General features: G+C 36.6%; 3 protein-coding genes across 3 annotated transcripts; 2 read left to right on the forward strand and 1 right to left on the reverse strand.

Annotated features, from left to right (window-relative positions):
* The first annotated feature begins 645 nt into the window (after nt 1-645).
* Nucleotides 646-7,431, forward strand: LOC149394864 (carbon-nitrogen hydrolase family protein). The gene is made up of 14 exons (XM_089615675.1): nt 646-699; nt 885-1,090; nt 1,170-1,475; nt 1,886-2,109; nt 2,574-2,677; nt 3,671-3,805; nt 4,324-4,492; nt 4,670-4,805; nt 4,967-5,105; nt 5,298-5,474; nt 6,387-6,554; nt 6,666-6,761; nt 6,847-6,975; nt 7,073-7,431. The coding sequence occupies exons 2-14, from the start codon at nt 897-899 to the stop codon at nt 7,277-7,279; spliced, it is 2,184 nt and encodes a 727-aa protein (XP_089471801.1). The 5' UTR covers nt 646-699; nt 885-896; the 3' UTR covers nt 7,280-7,431.
* A 1,703-nt stretch (nt 7,432-9,134) lies between these two features.
* On the forward strand, nt 9,135-10,474 carry LOC149394865 (60S acidic ribosomal protein family). Its single transcript, XM_089616102.1, has 2 exons — nt 9,135-9,415; nt 10,177-10,474. Exons 1-2 carry the CDS (start codon nt 9,218-9,220, stop codon nt 10,330-10,332), a joined length of 354 nt encoding a protein of 117 aa, XP_089472228.1. The 5' UTR covers nt 9,135-9,217; the 3' UTR covers nt 10,333-10,474.
* Nucleotides 10,475-11,207: 733 nt separating this feature from the next.
* LOC149394866 (F-box protein CPR1-like) lies at nt 11,208-21,412 on the reverse strand. Its single transcript, XM_089614045.1, has 4 exons — nt 20,890-21,412; nt 12,210-12,886; nt 12,057-12,130; nt 11,208-11,434 (listed from the first exon to the last, which is right to left on the reverse strand). Exons 1-3 carry the CDS (start codon nt 21,346-21,348, stop codon nt 12,088-12,090), a joined length of 1,179 nt encoding a protein of 392 aa, XP_089470171.1. The 5' UTR covers nt 21,349-21,412; the 3' UTR covers nt 11,208-11,434; nt 12,057-12,087.
* Between the last annotated feature and the right edge of the window lie 193 nt (nt 21,413-21,605).

Consider the following 21,605-nt stretch of genomic DNA (forward strand, 5'->3'; position numbering starts at 1 on the left):
ATCGCTTTTGAAGTTTTTTGTAAAAACAGTTTTGTCAAACACTAAATAAGCAGTTTAGTTTTTTCTAAAAACAAAAACAGAAAAGTACGAGGTAAATCCAAAAAATTAAATCATGGCGTGGAAACAGAAAAGTTTGAACTTTGATCATAGGACATAAAAATAAAAATAAATAAAAAAGTAAAATAAAAAAAACGAACATAATTGTTGGCCATAAAAGCTATCAATGTCTTACAAGTACGCTTGTCGCGTCAAACGGGCAAGACCTGACCCTTCTTTCCTTAAACATGTCAAAAGACCAACAAAAAAAAAAGTAGTTTCTTCCACCACATTTTTTTCTTTCTTTTCTTTGGCTAGCGACTGGACCAATATAAATATTTTATTTTATTTATTTATTTAATTTTTTTTTTTCAGGACTTGTACATGTACATGCCTATACCTCTCAATTATAATCCCATTTTGTTCCATTCAAATATTCAATTTAAATAATAATAAACCACCCCACCCCGAAACCGAAAATCTCACAACTCACAAGACTCAATTTCCATCAACAAAATCACTCTCGCCCTTTTTCTCTTCTTCACTCATACACGAATTCCATTCTCTCTCTCTCTCTCTCTATATATATATCTCTCTCTCTCTCTCTCGATATTACTCTCTGTGCGAGTGCTCGAACGAGCACGACGCTTCGGTCCAAAACATGTAATATAAAATCTTTCTGTTTATTTTACTTTTAGTCCCGACTGAAATGTTTCTCTCTGGTGTTGTAATGATGCTCAATAATGGTGATTTGGTTTCAGTATTTCAGTGAACATCGCTTTCCACAAAAAAAAAAAAAAATTGGTTGCATAAAACTAATAATCGAAATTTTTGTTCTCCCTATTCAGTGAGTACGATAAATGAGGCTGTTGAAAGTCGCGACGTGTAATCTGAACCAATGGGCTATGGACTTCGATTGCAATTTGAAGAACATCAAGGAATCAATATCCAAAGCCAAACAATCCGGCGCTGTGATTCGGCTTGGCCCCGAGCTCGAGATCACCGGTTATGGCTGCGAAGATCACTTCCTGGAGCTCGATACAGTCAACCACGCGTAAGCTTCGAACTTGTAGCTCGAGATTCAATTTATTTTTTTTAAAATTTATTCTGAAATTAAGCACGTAATCTCACAGATGGGAGTGTTTGAAAGATTTGTTGCAAGGCGATTGGACCGATGGGATATTGTGTAGCTTTGGAATGCCTGTGATTAGGGAATCGGAGCGTTACAACTGTCAGGTTCTTTGCATGAACCGGAAGATCATAATGATTCGCCCGAAAATCTGGCTCGCGAACGACGGGAATTACAGAGAGCTCAGGTGGTTCACATGGTGGAACAAGAAGAACCGCCTCGTCGACTTTCTGTTGCCTAAAGAAATCTCCGAGGCTCTGCAGCAAAACACCGCGCCCTTTGGCTACGGTTACATTCAATTCCTCGACACGTAAAAAGTCCTTAATCTCTTTCACATTTCATCGCTTACTTAGAATTGATATCTTTTAACATGTCGGCACCGCGTTGGTACTGATGCGATAGCTAGCTCTGCAAGGACGTGCTTTTCCTTTTCGGACATTGATATAGTAATCAGGCTGGTAGAGACACACATTTGAGTATTACCTAGCTTAAAAAGAAATTATCTTAAAATAATCTTTGTTTCAGTGGTGGGAATATATGGACTAAACCCTAATTTTTTTAAAAAAATGTTAGTTTGTAAATTGAAGCATTCTGGTTCTATATCTGAGTAGATTATATGTGCTTCTGATAAAGACTTTTCCAGATTTGTATCTGCAAAAGGTTAGAATTTCTGAAGGTTAAATTTTATTTATTTATTTATTTATATTTTTTCCTCTCTAGAGCGGTGGCAGCGGAGGTTTGTGAAGAGCTCTTTGTTCCGAATCCACCGCATGCCAAGCTGGCACTGCAAGGGGTTGAAGTATTTATGAATGCAAGTGGAAGTCACCATCAGTTGAGAAAGCTTGATGTTCGTCTCAAAGCGTTCATCGGCGCTACTGAATCTCATGGAGGGGTTTACATGTACAGCAATCACCAAGGATGTGATGGCGGTCGCCTCTACTATGGTATCGAATCAACTCGATTACACCCCTTTTTTGTTTGGTTCATTAGGTATATAGCCATATTTACAGTTTCACGTTGCTATATAGCCAACGTTTCGTAAATCTTAAGTAAATAGCCACGTACCCCACTCTTTTATTTCAATGAAAAGGCAAACCAGGAATGTCACGTCATCTTTATGGCTATTTACCTAAGATTTACGAAACGCTGGCTATATAGCAATCCCAAACGTTTTAGTTGGCTAGTTACCTAATTTTTTGTTAATATAGAAGAAGAAACTAATAAATTATAAATAACAAGGTTTTTGGAAGAGAACCAAAACAGAATTACAGAACTATAGATAATAGTCTTTGAAATCATTACATGACATAATGAGCTTAGTCACACAATTATGAATTTTCTGCTTTAGTATTCTCCTGCATCCTTTTGTTTTTTTGACCTCATCTTTGGTGGGTATCGTATGTTTTAGATGGATGTGCTTGTGTCGTTGTAAATGGAGATTTGGTTGCTCAAGGCTCGCAATTTTCTTTGAAAGACGTTGAGGTTGTGGTTGCGCAAGTTGATCTTGATGCGGTATGTTTGCCTGAATTTCTGTGGAATTTGAAGTTTTTTAATGCAAGATAAATGTCAAAGCACGCAGACAAATGATGTTGGGCAGAGATGAAAGCTATTACAAGTGTCTTGGACTGTTGTAATATCTTATGTCTGAAGCAATATAGATTCCATCAATCCTCCACTTTAAGACAAGTTTTCATATTACTTTATCATGTTTTATTTTATTTTGTGCCATCAAGCTATTTTCCGTGGTTGCGAGTGTCTTGGTGTCAAATACCTGATCTATAATCTCTCTGTAAGTGAATTGGAGGAGATTGAGGTGCTTCTTAGTAGGCTCTGGATACCGTACCATTTAAAAGCTATTTGACTCTTCTCTGTAAAGTCTAAGTCGACTTCTTTGGCATGGAATCAATTAATTACTCTTTCTTCTCTTTGTGAGAGAGTGGACAGCTAAGGTGCTGCTGGTTTTTTTTTTTTTTTTTTTTTTTTTTTAAAAAAAATTGGCAAGTAGCATTTGCTATCTATCCCAGCTGGTGTTGTTTGTGTTAAAAGTAAAAACTACTCTGAAAGTATGGTTCCATAAATTTGGGAGTTAGTAATAACTAAATTATGAGTGGTTTGGGTATTTGGTGAAAGCTCGGGTAGTGTGTTTGATCTTCTCCGCTTTTTCGGATTTGAATGTGACATCCTAGGAAGCTTTTGGAGCATTGGTGTATTGGAACGAGCTGATCTTCGAGGATAATATCGTAATGATGCTCCGGTCAAAGTCTGTTTGAATAACGTACGCTATCCTGCAACGTTGTGGTGGTGTTCTAGTCTATAAGAGTTTTATCTCTGCTTCTTACAGAGTCTGGATGTCTCTAGTAGTTTAAGCTGTAATTAATGTGTCATTGATTAAAGTTATTTTTATAATCTTTGAGATTGTTATATGAAGATAAACATTTTGTATTTCCATTGTTTTAAAAAATTATTTTGCATTAGAATGATTCCTCGTTATTTTCCCTTTTTCAGGTCGTTAGCTTGAGGGGATCTGTAAGTAGCTTTCAACAACAAGCAAGTTGTAAATCCAAGATTTGTTCGGTTATGGCACCATACAATCTATGTCAATCTTTTAGTCTGAAGATACGCCCCTCAAACCCACTCAAGGTATGCTCATACTACACAATCAACAAAATATGGATCGTTAAATGCTTCAAAGATACACTAAGCGTTTGGTAGAGAGGAGGGAAAAAAAAAAGATTGATAGAAAATAGGAAATTTCGTCCTTAGGGATTCGAAAATTTGACTTCATGTAAAAATTGGAAAAAGATGACCTTGTGGCAAAAATACCCTTAATCACTTAGAAAAATACAGCTTCCAGCTGCAGGTATGACAGTTTTTATTGGCTCCAGGCTGCCTCCGGGAGCTAAATTTTCTTCGTTATTAAGGGTATTTTGGTCAAAATGAGTCGTATTTTTCAAATATTTGACACTATCGAATAAAAATCCAATTTCTTAAAGTATGAGTCACATTTTTTCAAATTTCTCAGTTGAAATATGTGGAACTCACCACTTTGATCCTTCCAATTTCGGAATGAAAAAAAAGAGGTAGTGAAATTTTTGCTGTTACCAAGGTTTTTATGATAGGTATCAATCTGAACCAAAGGTTATGTTGTCGTTGCATAGATTAGTTATCATTGTCCCGAGGAGGAAATAGCCTTTGGCCCTAGTTGCTGGCTGTGGGACTATCTGCGAAGGAGCGGGGCTTCTGGTTTTTTGCTTCCTCTTTCTGGTGGAGCCGATAGCTCTTCTGTAGCTGCCATAGTTGGCTGTATGTGCCAGCTAGTTATCAAAGGTATGCTTTTGCTGCGCCCCAGAGAATAATTTAGAATAGTTTTTGAAAATTTGGAATTATCTTGATTCTTTATTATTGAACATCAAATACGTAAGAGAACGATCGTTAAGTATTTCAAGGCATGTTGATGTTTTAATAGGTGTTGTATTTGCAACTCACGAGGTGCATTTTATGCAGAGATTGAAAACGGTGATCAACAAGTTAAGGAGGACGCTATAAGGATCGGAAATTATGCTGATGGGGAGTTTCCAACTGACAGCAGGGAATTTGCGAAACGGATATTTTACACCGTATTTATGGGATCAGAAAACAGGTGGGTTTTACTAAAGAGACTAAGCCTATACTCGCAATCATTTTTAAGCAAGCTTTCCATAAAAAAGAAGGAAATATCCAGATGGAAATCAATACTTTTATTTATTTATTTATCTTTCTTTATCTTTACCAAATTTTATTGGCGAATTTACGTCATTGCAGTTCTGATGCCACGAGATCACGAGCAAAGACGCTAGCGGATGAGATTGGCGCGTGGCATCTTAATGTTTCCATAGACACTGTCGTGTCGGCATTTTTATCATTGTTTGAAACTGTTGTTGGGAAAAGACCACGCTACAAGGTAACTTGAAAAACACAAATCAAAATCGACATTGTCTAAACTATTCTTGCTTTTGTTTTTGTCCTATTGACTTGTCAAACTGATTTTAAGACTTCATTACTACCAGGACTTTAAGTTAGCCATACTAATGCCCAAAACAAAACAAGTTTTTATTTTTTATTTCTTACTTTTTCATGGAGAGTGTTTTCACAGGTAGATGGCGGATCGAACACCGAAAACTTGGCTCTGCAAAACATTCAAGCTCGAATCAGAATGGTGCTAGCTTTTATGTTAGCATCGCTATTGCCTTGGGTTCATAAAAAACGCGGGTTTTATCTCGTATTGGGCAGCTCCAATGTGGATGAAGGTTTGCGTGGTTACCTAACAAAGGTACATATATGAAGAACATATTCGATATCATCATTCTGTTATGATAGCGGTTCGATTTTCCGTGGGAATGTTAAAGACTCCTATTTGAGTTAGGAAGGGTAAATTAGTAAACTAATTTATACTCGAATCAGAATGGTGCTAGCTTTTATGTTAGCATCGCTATTGCCTTGGGTTCATAAAAAACGCGGGTTTTATCTCGTATTGGGCAGCTCCAATGTGGATGAAGGTTTGCGTGGTTACCTAACAAAGGTACATATATGAAGAACATATTCGATATCATCATTCTGTTATGATAGCGGTTCGATTTTCCGTGGGAATGTTAAAGACTCCTATTTGAGTTAGGAAGGGTAAATTAGTAAACTAATTTATACTCGAATCAGAATGGTGCTAGCTTTTATGTTAGCATCGCTATTGCCTTGGGTTCATAAAAAACGCGGGTTTTATCTCGTATTGGGCTGCTCCAATGTGGATGAAGGTTTGCGTGGTTACCTAACAAAGGTACATATATGAAGAACATATTCGATATAATCATGCTGTTATGATAGCGGTTCGATTTTCCGTGGGAATGTTAAAGACTCCTATTTGAGTTAGGAAGGGTAAATTAGTAATTTTATTTATCGGGAGGAGTAAGCTTTTATTTTTTGTATCCTAGTATTAACTAGGTAATTAGGATGGGTCATTAGGGTTCATGAGAACATACAGTGAGCTTAGTTATTTAAGTAAAGTTCTCTTCAGAGAAACTGGTTCGCCTCTCTAATTCTAGGCCAATTTGGACCGTGTAATCATCAAGCTAATAATCGATAAAAGTATCTATTTTCGTGTGCTAAATTTTCATGGGTGTATAAAAACCTCTATGCTGCCTTAGGCTTAAGAACTTCGGTAATTTAGCAATTAATTTTTATTTTCTTTCAGTATGATTGTAGCGCAGCGGATATAAATCCAATTGGGAGTATCAGCAAGCAAGATCTTCGAGGCTTTTTGCGATGGGCTGCGATCCATCTTGGATTCTCTTCATTGGCGGATATCGAAGCCGCTCCACCCACGGCAGAGCTAGAGCCGATTCGTTCTGACTATACTCAGGTACCTTTTTTGGTTCCCGGTAAAAAAAAAAAAAAAACCGTCGACACGAATTTTTTTTTTTTTTTTTTTTTTTTTTTTTGCAATTTTTTCATTATTATTCTTATCAAACAGCTCGACGAAGTAGACATGGGAATGACATACGAAGAACTCTCTATCTACGGAAGATTAAGGAAGATCTTCCGATGTGGCCCAGTATCCATGTTTCAGGTTGAAAAACCGATTGCTTATCTGCTTTTCATTTTCTTATTTTTTTTCGTTTTAATTTCTAATTTCCATGGCTGGTGGTTTGAAGAATCTATGCCACAAGTGGGGTGCGAAGTTGACACCATTAGAGGTCGCGGAGAAAGTGAAGCATTTCTTCAAGTACTACTCTATCAACCGTCACAAAATGACTGTACTCACACCTTCATATCATGCCGAGGTAAAAAAAAAAGTAAAAAAGTAAAAACAGTCTTTTGGTTCAACCAAAGTTTTATAGTTACTATTCAAATCGTGAATTTTTTTTCATTCTCTTGCAGAGCTATTCGCCCGAAGACAACAGGTTCGACCTAAGACAGTTTCTGTACAATTCGAGATGGCCTTACCAGTTCAGGAAGATCGATAAACTTGTGGAAGAATCGAACGGTGACGAAATTCATTTCGAAGAAGAGTTCAATGGCCGCGATATGATTGGAGGAATGGGCGTTCCTGCTGCAGGCTCGGGAAATCCGAGCGTGGGATTATAGATTAGAAATAAAGGAAAAGTTTTTATGATAATTTATATTAAAAAAAAAGGAATAAAAGAGTTCATGGCTTTCCAGATGAATACATTTCTTTCCTCACTGGTTTTGGAAGACATGACTGCATGATATCTCTTTGGCTAGTTGAATTCAGTCCATCCGATTATTGGTTAGAACTATTCATGGGTGAATTTCGTAAACGGTATATATATTTTTAAGAAAATTAAAAAAATCTACAAAATTAACGGTCAAGTATAATTTGCTCGACAAGGAAAGTTAATTCAAGCGAGCGATGAGTTCTAGTAACTAATTATAGTGAACCCCTAATTATAAGTGAATTTCATCAATAATTTTTTTTTATTAATAATAAATATTTTAGTTAATTTTGTATACAATAAAATTATATATGTTTGAAATTCCGAATATGCTAATAACTAATCATGTGCGAGTTTATGAATAGATAAAAACAATATTTATTAGTAAATTTTTTCTCATCGGACTGGTTTTAATCAGTGTTTTAAATGCCGGCGAAAGCCGGAGTAAAAACGTTCGACGAAGACATCTTTTGTCGTTTCGTTGTTGAATGTCGTTCGAAAAAATCGGGAAAACGATGCGCCGTTTCGCTCCGAAACGACCGAGTTTTATCGTTTAGTATGACTCTTTGAAAATGTAAATATTCGTTCGAAAATCGGGAAATCGCATTAAAAGAAAATCGTGATGGGAAAATCGGTGAGAATGATAAGTGTTTTTTTTTTTTTTTTTTTTTACTTAAACTTTGTAAAAAAAAAATGGAGGTGAAAGAAGAAGAATGAGAGAGAGAGAGAGGGAGAGAGAGTGAGCAAAGCTCCACGTTTTCAAAAAAATGTGCAAATATAATTAAACAAATGCACTCTTACGTGTTCAATTCACCAAGACAGAGAGAGCATAGGAAAAAAAAGGAAATTGATTTTCGGTCTGATTCACGAGCCCCGAACGATCCACTCACGTGATGACACGTGGTAACAAACTGCCACGTGTCATCACGTGAGTGGATCGTTCGGGCTCGTGAATCGGGCCGAATAACATTACTAAAAAAAAAAAGAGAAAAGAAGAAGAAAAAAGAAAAATAAGTCGGAGCTTTTGACAAAAAAAAAAAAAAAAGGTTTTTTATATAAAAAAAATTGTACAAGAGTATTAAACTTGGAAGAGTATTAAACTTGAAAGACAAAATTTGTTCTGAAAAGTAAAAGAAAGATCAGTATGATACAAATTACAACTTGTAACTTACAACAATATCAGAATATTAAACCACCATAAGCCAAACAATTGAAGAAACCGTCATTTTCTCAGTTAAACTCATAAACATTATCATAAGTATTATACCAAAAATATTATTATAAGTATTACACCCAAAAGAAAAATAAACACCAATATATATAAATACATATTAAATCTATATATATTTTCATGTTTATGAATTAAAAGTTTAAATATAATATATTTTTCAAGTTTAAAAATTAAAATTTTTAAAATTGAAACACATATATATATCTATTTATGTATTATATTTTTTTTAATATATTTTGCAACATTATTTCCGTTCGATTTTTCATCAGCATGTCGATTTTTTTTATAAAAAACGGTATATTAATTGCTTTTTCATATTTTTTTTTTCCGTTCGATTTTTTATTTTTCATCGACGTGTCGATTTTTCGTAAATCAAGAGGTTTGAAACGGCATTTCGAATCTTTGGTTTTAATTTATTAATATTCAATAAAATTAAAGTAAATTGAGATAGACACCCATGTGGACAAATAAGTCTTTTCACAGAAAGCCGAATCCGATTAGGGTTTCCTCTTCCCCCAACTCCTCGATATATTAAGCTTCCATTGCTGCCTCATAAACCAAACATAAACAAAAAGCTTGAAAAACCACATATCATTCGAAGAGCAAGTAGCGAAGAAGATGGGAGCTTTCACGTTCGTGTGCAGAAACGCCGGAGGCGAGTGGTCGGCGAAGGAGCTCGACGGTGGTTTGGAGGCCTCGGCGGCTTCGACCTACGATCTCCAACAGAAGCTCGTTCAGTGCGCTCTCTCCAGCGGCTCTTCCGGCGGAGTCCAGACCTCTTTCTCCATGGTCACTCCCACTTCCGCCGTTTTCCAGGTATCATCTTCAATCTCTCTCGATTATATGATCGAAATCTAGAGACGTGAATTCAGAATGTCTGTGATCGATTATCTATGCACGTTTTTTGTTTGTCCTTGGTTTGAATTGCGATTGATTTCGTTAGTTAGCTCTGTGCGTACGATTTACATTTTGTGACCTAGAAAAGTATGTGAATTCAGAGAATTTGTGTGACGTGAAATCTGAACATTTTCGATATTATCAGTTATTTGATCGAACATTACAAACCATATCAGTCTTTGAATGGTTTCGCAACCTTGCGAAAGTAAAAAATAATTGAGTACTCTTAGCACTATTGATAATTTGGAATTTATTTAATCAGATAGTACTGATCTTTTGTAGGGGTTTCAGTGTCTTAGCTTACTAGTTGTGTGAGTATATTCTTCGTGCCCAAATCACCATTGACAGTTTGGCTTATATTTTACAATTGTTATCCTGTTCTTAATATATCTAGGTTTAATTAGACAATTTCGACTTTTTGAATGGTTTTTGTATCTCGGAAAAGTTAGTTTAGAGTGTATTTTATTAACCATTGATAAATTGTATGATCATTCAGAATTGTGATATCCTGGATTGAATTGAGCATCACCCAAATACCTAACTTACTGAATAGGATATATCATTGGTCTCTTCGGATGGTTTTAGTGTTCATTCGTTTTTAGTTAAAAATCTTGTAGTTCACCAAAAAAAAGAAAAGAAAAGAAAACGGGGAATCTAAAGATGTTCTCAACTTGTTTCAGGTCATCATTGGCGGTGGTGGTTTCGTCGGAGGAGCCGCGTCCAGTGCCCCGAGCGGCGGTGCTGGACCGGCCGCTGAGGCTGCCCCGGCTGCCGAGGAGAAGGAGGAGAAGGAGGAAGAGAGCGACGACGACATGGGTCTCTCACTTTTCGATTAGAAACCCCCACCCAAATTGTTGCCTTGTTAGATTATATATCTTTTTTTTGGCTTTCTTGGAGTGTTATTAAACTAAGCCCTTTAACAAATTTTGGGAGATTTATTTTTTGTTTTGGAGGATTTATTTACATTGTTGACACAAAGTGCTCTTGAAATGGTTTTTTTACTTGTCTTCCTTAATAGCCATCAGCTCCTGCACTTTTTTTTGGTAATTTGCACCTGAACCATATTAGTTAGTTGACCTTATTGATTGAAATCCTTGGTTCAAGAAAATAGTTTTTAACTAGGAATATAAGACACCAATAATAAACTTGTCCCAATAAACAGATGGTATAATTTCGTCATTTTAGTGAAACAGATGGTATGAACTCGACATTTTTGAAAACCGAGGGTTAAACTCGACATTTCACTAAAACACAGGGTATAAATGTGTTATTTTCCCATAAATAAATAAAATTACAAATTCTAAAATATATGTGTATATATATAAATGTATTTTTAAAATATTTTTAACATTATTTCCGTTCGGTTTTCCGTTGGCACGTAGGTTTTCCATCGAAAACGGCATTTGAAAACGTTATTTCATTTACCCTTTTCCACATTTTTTCCGTTCGGTTTTCCATCGGCATGACGGTCTTCCGTAAATCAGGAGGCTCGAAACGGCAACGAAAACGGCATTTAAAACCTTGATAAAAATCCGTCAGTATTGAACAACGAACTATGATAATTATGTATATTATATTACCTCTAATTCATAACTAACAAATCGTGTGATGAACTTTTTGCTTTCTAACTTTGCTATGCGAGAAAACAACAGAAAAATTCTGCATAAAATTGAATACAAAATTAAAGAAATAAAAATAGACGTCCGTACCTATTACCATACTAGCATGACACTGTAAAACATAAACCCCAAAACAAAATACAGTACGGACCAAAACATACTATATAAACAAGTTAATTCACATTGTTTAATGGTCATTCAAAAACATGAGAAGAGAACTTCCAATAATATATCACAAAAAAGAACACTTGCTATCAGTCTGAAATTGAACCAGCTTAAATCCATTAGACAAGAGCACATCCAAAATCCCAGCTCCAACCTGTAAAAACATGGAAGCCAAGATATAATTATGTTCACTACTCGTCACAAAAGATAAATTTCATTTTCTAGACCTAGAAGCAATGAAAATATCAAGATTAGACCTATTAGTTTAATAATATCTGAAATTGGATTTTTGGACACTTTTCGGACAAAAATGCCCTTGAAATTCAAATAACCCATATTCCTCTCATTTTTAAATACTCTTCATCACAATTCTTGTCAGCTTCGAATTGGTTGCGCTAGGATTAGAACTTTCGGTGGTCGAGCTCACCGCTGACCGAATCCGATGGATTCCGATGGTCTTCATCGGAAATTCCCAGATTAAAAAAAAAAAAAAAAAATTCACTTCCACATCTCATTCAAATCAACCTTAAAAAAAATAAAAAATTCACCTCCAATTCGATTTGGTGTTCTTTGGTGTGGAGAGAAAGTGAGAGTGAGAATGAAAGAGATGGAGAGATAATTTATTTTGAATTAAGGGTATTTTTCTCCAAAATTGGTACAAAAGTCCAATTTTGGATATTTTTTAACTAATTGGTCTAATTGAGATATTTTCATAACTTTTGGGTCTAGAAAATGAAATTTCTCTCACAAAATCTCTAAAACAGTCCTTTACTTACCTCACAAGTCATCATCATCTTTGCACTTAGTTCATAGCTTGAGCTTGAATTCTTTGGATAGAAAATCATCATCCCTACTCAAACCAGCGCACAATTCAGATTCCATACCATACAAAACGAGTATATTTAAGAGACGAAAAAAAGATCAATCACCTCTTTTTCCCACTCTGTTTAGGCCTCTCCTTCTCCGAATCCCCGCCGTCCCAATCCAATCGAACCAAGCTTTCGACGCAAGCGCTCACCTCGGAGTACCCAGCGACCCCCGAAATCTTCACGAACTCCACGCTCTTGCTGCGGATATCGTAGAGGACGAGCACGCCGCCATCTTTTTCGAGCAGAACCCGATTGTCGTCCACGAACGCCACGGGGGACATGTAGACGTACGTGCCTCCCATCTCCGCGGGTCCCACCGAGAGGAGCCTCGTCCACGACTCGCTCGCGCCGTACTCCTTCATCATCCACACGACGTGCCGACCGAGCTCTTCTTGTGGGCACACCACGCACAGAGAACCCCTTAGCTCCACCATCCTCGCCAGGAACCCGCCGGGGCCGTAATCCAGCGGCCGCGCGACCACGCGGAACCGCTCGGCTCCGATGTCGAACGCCACGATTGAGCCGGGATTCTTCTCCGGCGAAGGGTTTTGGATCACGAGCCAGTGGAAGGCGTTGCGGACGAGGGCGTGGCCACCGCAGAAGATTCCCGGGACGCTCAACGTCCCATTCTTCGGGCTCCTCCACTTCTTGGCACCGCTCGGGCTGTAGACCCGGAAAGCCGTTTTGATGCCGTGTGTGTCTCCTTGTTTGCACGAGAACACCACCATCCTCAGCACCTTAAGAGACAGGGGCGGAGCCAGAAAACTAAATTTTTTAGAAAGGAAAAAATGAAACTTATATAAAAAAAATAAATAAAAAAAAAAATAAAATTGTTGTAAATAATTGGTATGCTCAAAAGTTAAAAATATGGGATGAATAATTAATTATCTTATACCTAACTTATTAACTAATGTACACAAATCTACTATTAAATACATATAGATGATGAATGAAAATTTCATCCCGCTCTTTCATTTCTCTCTATCATTTACTCTCTACTTCTCTTTTCTCTCTTCTAAAATTCCTACCTTATATGTGTGTAAAGAATTTTCGATTTAAGTTATTTCTTTGATTTTTCATAACACGTTATCAGCACGATCACTCTCGTCAATATCAACTCGGAGGGATAATACTCTAAACACTAAAACTCGTATAACTATTATTTATTGTATAACACCAGATTACTATACACAGGAGGCTTTGCCACCTTACGGTAATATGATGTGATTTACAATATTTTAACTTCATTAACGTATAACATCATAATATTATATACAGAAAAGCTCTGACACCTAATAGCAAAGTGATGTAAGCTATATCTTATTTTTAATTAATGTCAATTTTCTATATACGAGAGGCTCTGCCACCTTATAGAAAAATATTATTAATTGCGAATTTATTTTAACTGCTCTATTTAATATTTTACTTTGAATAGCTATGTCATTTTAATACTCGTACATTTACATCTTATTTATTACACATTGTTATACTTGATTGTAATTAATTTTGCCACAAAATTAATAAATATTCAACGGTAATATAACGGCTATATTTTACCTCATAAATATATATCTACTCAACTCATTTTAACCATAAAAATAAATCTCAAATTTTCTTCTACCTCATATATTTCTCCTCTCAAACTACTATTTTTTTTTTCAGTTCACACTCGAAATGTCTCATTTAATACTAGTCTTTATTGCCAAAACGTCTCAATACGGATGCAGTCGAGTTGGTTATAATGATAATCTTTCTTACAATATCACGAAAGATTATCATAAAAAGCAACAAGAAGAAAATGACCATAAATATCCCCACAAAAAGAGAAAATACCAAAGTTCTTCCAAGGTTAGTGAAAATGTTTGTCATAGATGTGGTACAAAAGGGCATTGGTCTAGAGTTTTCCGTATCCCTCAACATTTCTGCAATCTATATAAAGAATTCTTGAAGGAGAAAAAAAGGGAGGTTAACTTTATTGACCAGGACCTTTAGATGACTCTACTTATCTTGATTTTTCCGACTTCGATGGTGATCTTGCGCACTGTTGTTGGTTTTGCTATTTTCGCAGAAAACTTCAATGACATGGACTAATGATGCATGTCTGTTTTTCCCATGCTTGTAAATGAAGCAAATTGGTTCGGTGTTTTACATGGCTTCTTAAATATGTATAATGTGTGTAATATGTTTTTCAAAGATTATGTAACAAACTCGTATTGTATAATAAAAGTATGTTTTCCTCATTATCTTTATTTTGTTTTAATTTGAACTTATCAAACGGATAAAGCTAATGTTGAGGCAAACCAAATGGTTGATAGTGGAGAAATTTACATACCGAATAGTGGAACAACGCATACTAATTTGAATGATACAAAGTTTTTCTCAAGGATAAAACCAATGAAAATTTGTGAATACAATATGAGGTCTTGTAGATCTAATTGAAGATATTGGTAAGACAAATTTCACACCGTCAAATAGAACATAATTCATTATAAATGATGCCTTATTTTCATCGAGATCCAAACGAAACTTATTGAATTTTAATGATATATATTCTCATGGATTTAATACTCAATCTATAACTGAAGATACCATGAAATATATGTTTTACGACATCCAAATTTTGAAAGAAGCAAATTTTAGAAAAACTACCTATGCTCTCTACTGGATTGCGCTACACATATATAAATGCAATAAAATCAAATTCGGTAGTTATTGATTCTTCAATTTTAACGACATGGCATAATCGTTTGAGTCATCATGGTTCAATTATGATGCGAAGAATTATTGAAAATACACATGGCATCCATAAAGAGCCAGAAGATCTCTCAAGGTAATACGTTCCCATGTAAAGATTGTTCTCTCGGAAAGCTTATCATAAGGCCTTCACCGGGAAAAATTGAAGCAAAATCACCTATGTTTTTTAACGTATTCAAGGTGACATGTGTATGCCTATTTACCCACCATCTAATCCATTTCGATACTTTATGGTATTGATAGATGCCTCTAGCAAATGGTCATGTGGTTGTCTGTTATCAACTCCAATAAGCTCATTCGGTTCCAAAGATAAAAATCATCGGAAAAGAAAAGGAGCATAGAAACAAAATGACTCCAAAATGGAGGAATGTATTCCAAAAATACAAAACGAGGAAAATCGAGATATTTCAATTAATTATGCCATTACAGGTATACAATGGAACCGAAATGATGAAATCAATGATGTATTCTCATATAGTCTGGCATGTGATGTCATGGACAAAAATGATGGAGATCCCGAACCAATGTCTATTACTGAATGTAAAAATAGACACGATTGAGGTGAATGAAAAAATGCAATTCAAGCCGAACTTGACTCGCTTAACAAGCGCAAGGTTTTTGGGCCTATGGTATCACCATGTAGATGTGAGACATGTTGGATATGAATGGGTATTTGTACGAAAGAGAAATAAGAAAAACGAGATTGTGAGATACAAAACTCGACTTGTTGCCCAAGTTTTTTCACAAAGGCCTGAGATTGATTTTGAAGAAACATATTCCCCTGTAATGGATGGAATTACATTCGGATACTTAATCAACCTAGCATTGCATGAGAAACTAAATATGCATCTCATGGATGTTGTCACAGCTTATTTATAGGGCGGTGCAGAAAAACCGTAAACCGGACCGGACCAGTGGTTTTTAGACCGTCAGTCCGGTTTAAAACAGTTTTTTTTTTTCACCCGGTCCGGTTCGGTCCGATCTACTCAATACAAACGGTCCAGTCCAGTTTTTATTTTTTAATTACGGTCAAACCGGACCAGACCAGTTTATTTATAATTAAAAAAAATGCAACCAAAACCAGCCAAATTAGGTTTTTGTTTGTGCGTTTCCCTCCCTTACATTTATATCATTTCATCTTCTCCAATCTCCAATATCCATCTCATCTTCTCCATCTCCGGCCAAGCCATACCTCCATCTCCGACCAAGCCACACCTCCATCGCCAACCATCTCAGAGTCCAACCAAGAAACACTTCCAACTCTAACCAAGCTGTGCCTCTCGAGCCCCGACGAATACTTGAAAATAAGGTAAAGATTAGCCCCTTTTTTTTTTAATTCTTGCGGACGTATCTTTTGAGAAAAAACGGTTAATAAATTCCATTATACTGTAATCATTGTGGGAATGACTACAAGTGTGATAAGAGCAAAAATGGTACTAGTACCTTGCGTACGCATCTATTAAAGTGCAATAAGAACCCAAAGAATGACATTAAAAGGCAAAAAAATCTAGCCTTTGAGAAGGGCAATGGCACCGATTAGGCTAAGTTGGTAAGTGTGAGCTTTGATCATAAAGCGTGTAGAAGAGCTTGTGCCGGGTACATAATTGGTGGCGAGTTGTCATTTAGGCATGTTGAATGTCTCGCATTCAAGAATTTTTGTTTCACACTACAACCAAACTTTGAACCCCCATCTCGGACAACCGTGGCTCGAGATTGTTACAATCTATACTTGGAGATGAAGGAAAAATTAGCCCGGAGTATAAAGAAGTATGCGATATCGTTGATCATCGACCCTTGGAGGTCTATTTAAAACATCGACTACATGTGTGTCACGGCACATTTTATTAACAAGAATTGGATTTTGCATAAGAGAATTGTCAATTTTTTTTCAAGTACTTTCCTATATGCTCTATTATGTAAAATTACATCTTTGTTTAACATATTTAGGTTCCTAATCACAAGGGGGAAACAATTTGTAGAGAGCTTGAGACGTGCATGTGAGAATGGAAAATTAAACATATATGTTCAATCACAGTTGATAATGCGTCATCAAATGATGCAGCCCTAAACAGCCTGAAGAGGAAGTTGAGTTCTGGTCCACCTTCTATTATCTTAGAACCAAATTTTTTACACTTGAGATGCGGGGCTCATATCATCAACTTGATTGTGAAGGAAGGCTTGAAAGAGATTGAGAGCGCGGTTTCTCGCATAAGGCTCGCTTACAAATATGTTCGGTCTTCAACGACGAGGCAAGTATCGTTTGAAGAATGTTGTCAAAGAGAGGGAATCGAAACGAAGGCTTTGCTATGCTTGGATGTGGCCACTCGATGGAACTCCACGTATCTTATGTTGGAAACGGCAATAAGGTTCCAAAAAGCTTTTGAATGTATGGTCGGTGATGGAAATTATGACAACTATTTTTTTGTAGTTGATCAACAATTGCCTAGCTTTGATGATTGGGAACAAGCAAAACAATACACCGAGTTTCTAAAGACTTTTTACACAGCCACTAAGAAGTTCAGCGGGTCGTCATATACAACGTCAAATTTATTTATTTCCGAAATATTTGCCATCTCACAAAAGATAGAAAAGATGAACTCACAAGCAGGATCGAATCCCATGAAGAAGATGAAGACAAAGTTCGACAAGTATCGGGGGGATGCTGAAAAAATTAGTGATGTTTTGTTTGTTGTTCATGCCATTGATCCAAGGTTCAAGCTTAAGTTACTTAACCAGTTCTACACAAATAAGGAAAGTCAAATGATTACATAGATGTTGTGTGTCATAGGGTTGAGAAGCTACTAAAAGATTTGTTCTCATCGTATGACAACGAAAATCCACAATCTTCAAATGCCAAGTCAAGTGCACAAAGTGCACAATTTGATACGGAGGATCAGGAATCGGATCTATTTGCTGAGTTTAGAGATCCCGATGACTCGTTGAGAGGGCATTAAGTTGATAAGCACTTGAATGATCGTGTTGAGACATACTCTCGGAAGTTCGATATACTAGCATGGTGGAAGTTGAATGGTCAGAAGTACCCGGTGTTGTCTAAGATATCTCGAGACATATTAGCTATTCAAGTTTCTATGGTGTCTTTCGAATATGCTTTCTCTAGTGGTGAGAGGATCATTGACTCATTTAAGAGTTCTTTGCTTCCGAGAATGATTGAGGCTTTAATGTGCTCTCGTGATTGGTTGCTAGCGAACTGGAATTCACCTATTATGGACGAAGAATGTAAAGAAGAAATGGACAACTTAATGAAATGGAACATGGAGAAGAATGAGTACCCACAATCTCCGAACACGATGACAACGAAGATGACTCGGTTTGAATGTATGTTTGTCTTTTTTGTAATTTTTGAAATATGTTCGTGAGGATAGATTATTGATGGTTTAAGATCATCTCTTATTTTTGTTGCTGGAATGTTGTTTATTTTGATATTGTGAGTGTGATATTGGGTTCATGTGAGCGTGAGTTTGATACTGTGAGTGATACTATTTATTTTTTAATGGTCTTCTAGCTGGAATGTGATATTGATTATTGGATTCATGTGAGAATCGCAATCAAGATATTGAAATTTTTTGCCCACCAATGTTCATATCTGAAAGGCTAGAGTTTTGATACACTGTGAGAATTGAATGTGATGCAGTGTAAGTGTAAACTTTATGTTTGTTTTGGTACTACTTTAAATTATGTTTATCAGGTTTGTCTAACCCATAATTATATGTTTTTTTTTTTCTTTTGTAGAAAATTAATGGTTTTTTATTTTTTATTTTTTATTTTATGTAAAACGGTCTTAACGGTCCAAAACGGTCCGGTCTAAACGGTCCAGACGGTCTAAAACTGTCTAAAACGGTCCGGTCTAAACGGTTCAAAACGGTCTAAAACGGTTTAAACCGGACTAGACCGTTTAGAACGGTCCGGTCCGGTCCGGTTTTCACATTTTTTTGGTCCGGTCCGGTTTGGATTTTTCTAGACCGTTTTGAGCGGTCTGGTCTGAATGTTTGGCCGGTTTTGGACCGGACCGGACCGTGCACAGCCCTACTTATTTATACGGATCGCTTGATACTCAAATATATTTATGAAGATCCCTGAAGGATTCATGATGCCTGTAGCATCTAGTGCAAAGCCTAGAGAAAAATATTCCATCAAATTACAAAGATCTTTATATGGGTTAAAGCAATCCGGACGAATGTGATTTATTCGCTCGAGTGAATATTTAATACAAAAAGATATGTCAATAACTCTTTTTGTCCTTGCGTACTCATTAAGAAAACAACATCCGAGTGTGTGATCATCGATATTTATGTTGATGAGTTAATTTTAGACATCATTGGGACTGATGAAGAGATCAAAGAAGTAATCTCTTACTCAAAAAAAGAATTTGAAATGAAAGACCTTGGGACGGCAAAATATTGTCTTGGCTTACAGATTGAACATGTGAAAAATGTAATATTTGTGCATCAATCAAATTACACGAAAAATGATATAACGTTTCCATACGGATAAGTCAAATTCTTCAACTACTCCAATGGTTGTCAGATCCCTAGACGTGGTAAAAGACCAATCTCATCTATGCGGGGAATCTGAACAGATTCTTGGTCCTGAAGTACCATATTTCAGTTTGATTGGAGCTCTTATGTACCTTACTAATTGCACTCGACAAGATATAGTTTTTGAAGTTAATCTATTAGAGGAACGATTGATTTAGGATTATTTTATCCTAACAAAATGAAACCCGTTTTGATTGGTTATGCAGATGCACGTTAGTTATCAGATCCACACAAGGAAATCCCAGACTGGATATGTGTTTACGTATGGAGGAGGGACTACAATTTCTTAGCGTTCTCAAAAGCAAACGCTCGTCGCCACATCATCAAATCATGCGAAGATTTTAGCACTATATGAAGCAAGTCGTGAATGTGTATGGCTGAGATCATTGACGCAACATATTAGAGGCACCAGTGGTCTTCTAACAATCGAGGACCCCACAGACTTTATGAAGCTAATGCCGCATGTGTTGCTCAAATGAAGGAATGATTCATCAAGAGCGACAGAACAAAACACATCCCTCTGAAATTATTTTCGTTTACTCGAGAGATAGATAAGAAGAATATTATCAGCATCCAGTATATTCGTTCTTGTGATAGCACATCTGATCTCCTCACAATGACGCTCCCCACTTCAACTTTCAAAAAACATGTTCATGACATTGGAAAGCTTAAATTGTAAGATTTATAAAAGAACACACCCATCTCTGCATCAGGGGAAGCTTTGCAAGTTGTACTCTTTTTTTTTTTTCCCCCTTACTGAGGTTTTTAACCCACTGGATTTTTCCTAGTAAGGTTTTTAACGAGACAGCATGAGCAAGTAAATGTATTAATGAACATCCCAAATCGAGAATGTTGTAAATAATTGTTATGCTCAAAAAGTAAAAAAAATATGGAGTAAATAATTAATTATCATATACCTAACTTATTGACTAATGTATACAAATCTACCATAAATACATGTAGATGATGAAGTGAAATTTCATCTCGGTTCTACATTTTACTCTTTCATTTCTCTTTATCATTTACTCTCTCTACTTCTCTATTCTCGCTTTTAAAATTCCTACGTCATTAGTGTTTAAAGAGTGTTCGATTTAAGTTATTTATTTGGTTTTCATAACAAAAATTATTAATATTACAAAAAATTAGGTAACTAGTCAAGTAAAACGTTTGGTATTGCTATATAGCCATGTTTCGTAAATCTTAGATAAATAGCCATAAACATGACGTTTTGAAGTTAATTTCTTATTTGTCTGATTTCCATGTCTTTTGGATTCAAAGTAAATGTAACAGCTTGGTCCTTGAGACCTTAAGAACGGTTTAGTTTATGAAAGTTTCATTTTTCGAGTAAGTCAGAGTAAGTATTAGATTTAAATATAAATGAAAAGGGCTAAAATGTAATAAAGTAAAAAGTTGAGGGGGCTAGCCGGTACCTTGTAGTCGTCGTTCACGGGGTCGTGGCCGAAGCCGACCACGCCGTTTAAATAGAGATTAATCAATTCCGGGAACTCCGACGAGGCGCGTGGGATGGGAAACCTCTGGTGCCTCCTCGTGGCGGGGTTCCAGAGCGCCACGTCACCGACGGGGCTCTGGAGGAGCACCAGGCCGTTGCAGGAGCCGATCACCTTGGTGCTTCCGGCGGCGTCGGCGACGGGGTTCGGGAGCTTCGCGGCGGAGGAGGGAGATCGGAGGTAGATCCAGTAGAGCTCGCGGTCTCTGACGATGGCGCCGCGGCGGAGGTGGGAGTGGGTGGCCAGGTGGAGCTTGATGAAATCGGGACCGTCGATCAGGGACCGCCACGGCTTCGACACGGTCCTGAAGCGTAGGAGATCTTTCACCGGAAGTCGGCTTAGAATCTCGGCGACGACGTCCTCCGGCAAGGTCGTTGACATTGTGAGCTTGCTTTCTTGACAAGTTTAGCGTTTCTTATTACTGGGCAAAGTCAAGGTAAGAAGGAAAAGCGAAGTGCCTCATTGGGTTTTGTTGGATAAAATAGCGTTATTTAAGTATTTATTTATTTATTTTTAATTTTAACTTATTCCTTTTTTTTTTTTAAATGTGTTTAATTTGCTCCTTGACTTTGTGCTTGTGCTAGAGAGCATCGAAGAATGATTATGTTCATTATTAGGATGGGCTAAGTATATAGCTT

Source organism: Urtica dioica, chromosome 5 (genome assembly GCF_054948205.1).
Source record: "Urtica dioica subsp. dioica isolate 48M chromosome 5, U.dioica_male_clone48M_v1_H2, whole genome shotgun sequence".
Classification (NCBI taxonomy): domain Eukaryota; kingdom Viridiplantae; phylum Streptophyta; class Magnoliopsida; order Rosales; family Urticaceae; genus Urtica; species Urtica dioica.

Coding starts and splice junctions, on each gene's coding strand:
- LOC149394865 (XM_089616102.1), top strand. CDS start 9,218: ATGGGAGCTTTCACGTTCGTGTGCAGAAACGCCGGAGGCGAGTGGTCG. Junction 9,416..10,176: donor CCACTTCCGCCGTTTTCCAG/GTATCATCTTCA, acceptor AACTTGTTTCAG/GTCATCATTGGCGGTGGTGG.
- LOC149394864 (XM_089615675.1), top strand. CDS start 897: ATGAGGCTGTTGAAAGTCGCGACGTGTAATCTGAACCAATGGGCTATG. Junction 1,476..1,885: donor TACATTCAATTCCTCGACAC/GTAAAAAGTCCT, acceptor TTTCCTCTCTAG/AGCGGTGGCAGCGGAGGTTT. Junction 5,475..6,386: donor TGCGTGGTTACCTAACAAAG/GTACATATATGA, acceptor ATTTTCTTTCAG/TATGATTGTAGCGCAGCGGA.
- LOC149394866 (XM_089614045.1), bottom strand. CDS start 21,348: ATGTCAACGACCTTGCCGGAGGACGTCGTCGCCGAGATTCTAAGCCGA. Junction 12,887..20,889: donor CCGTGAACGACGACTACAAG/GTACCGGCTAGC, acceptor CTGTCTCTTAAG/GTGCTGAGGATGGTGGTGTT. Junction 12,131..12,209: donor AAACAGAGTGGGAAAAAGAG/GTGATTGATCTT, acceptor TGGTTTGAGTAG/GGATGATGATTTTCTATCCA.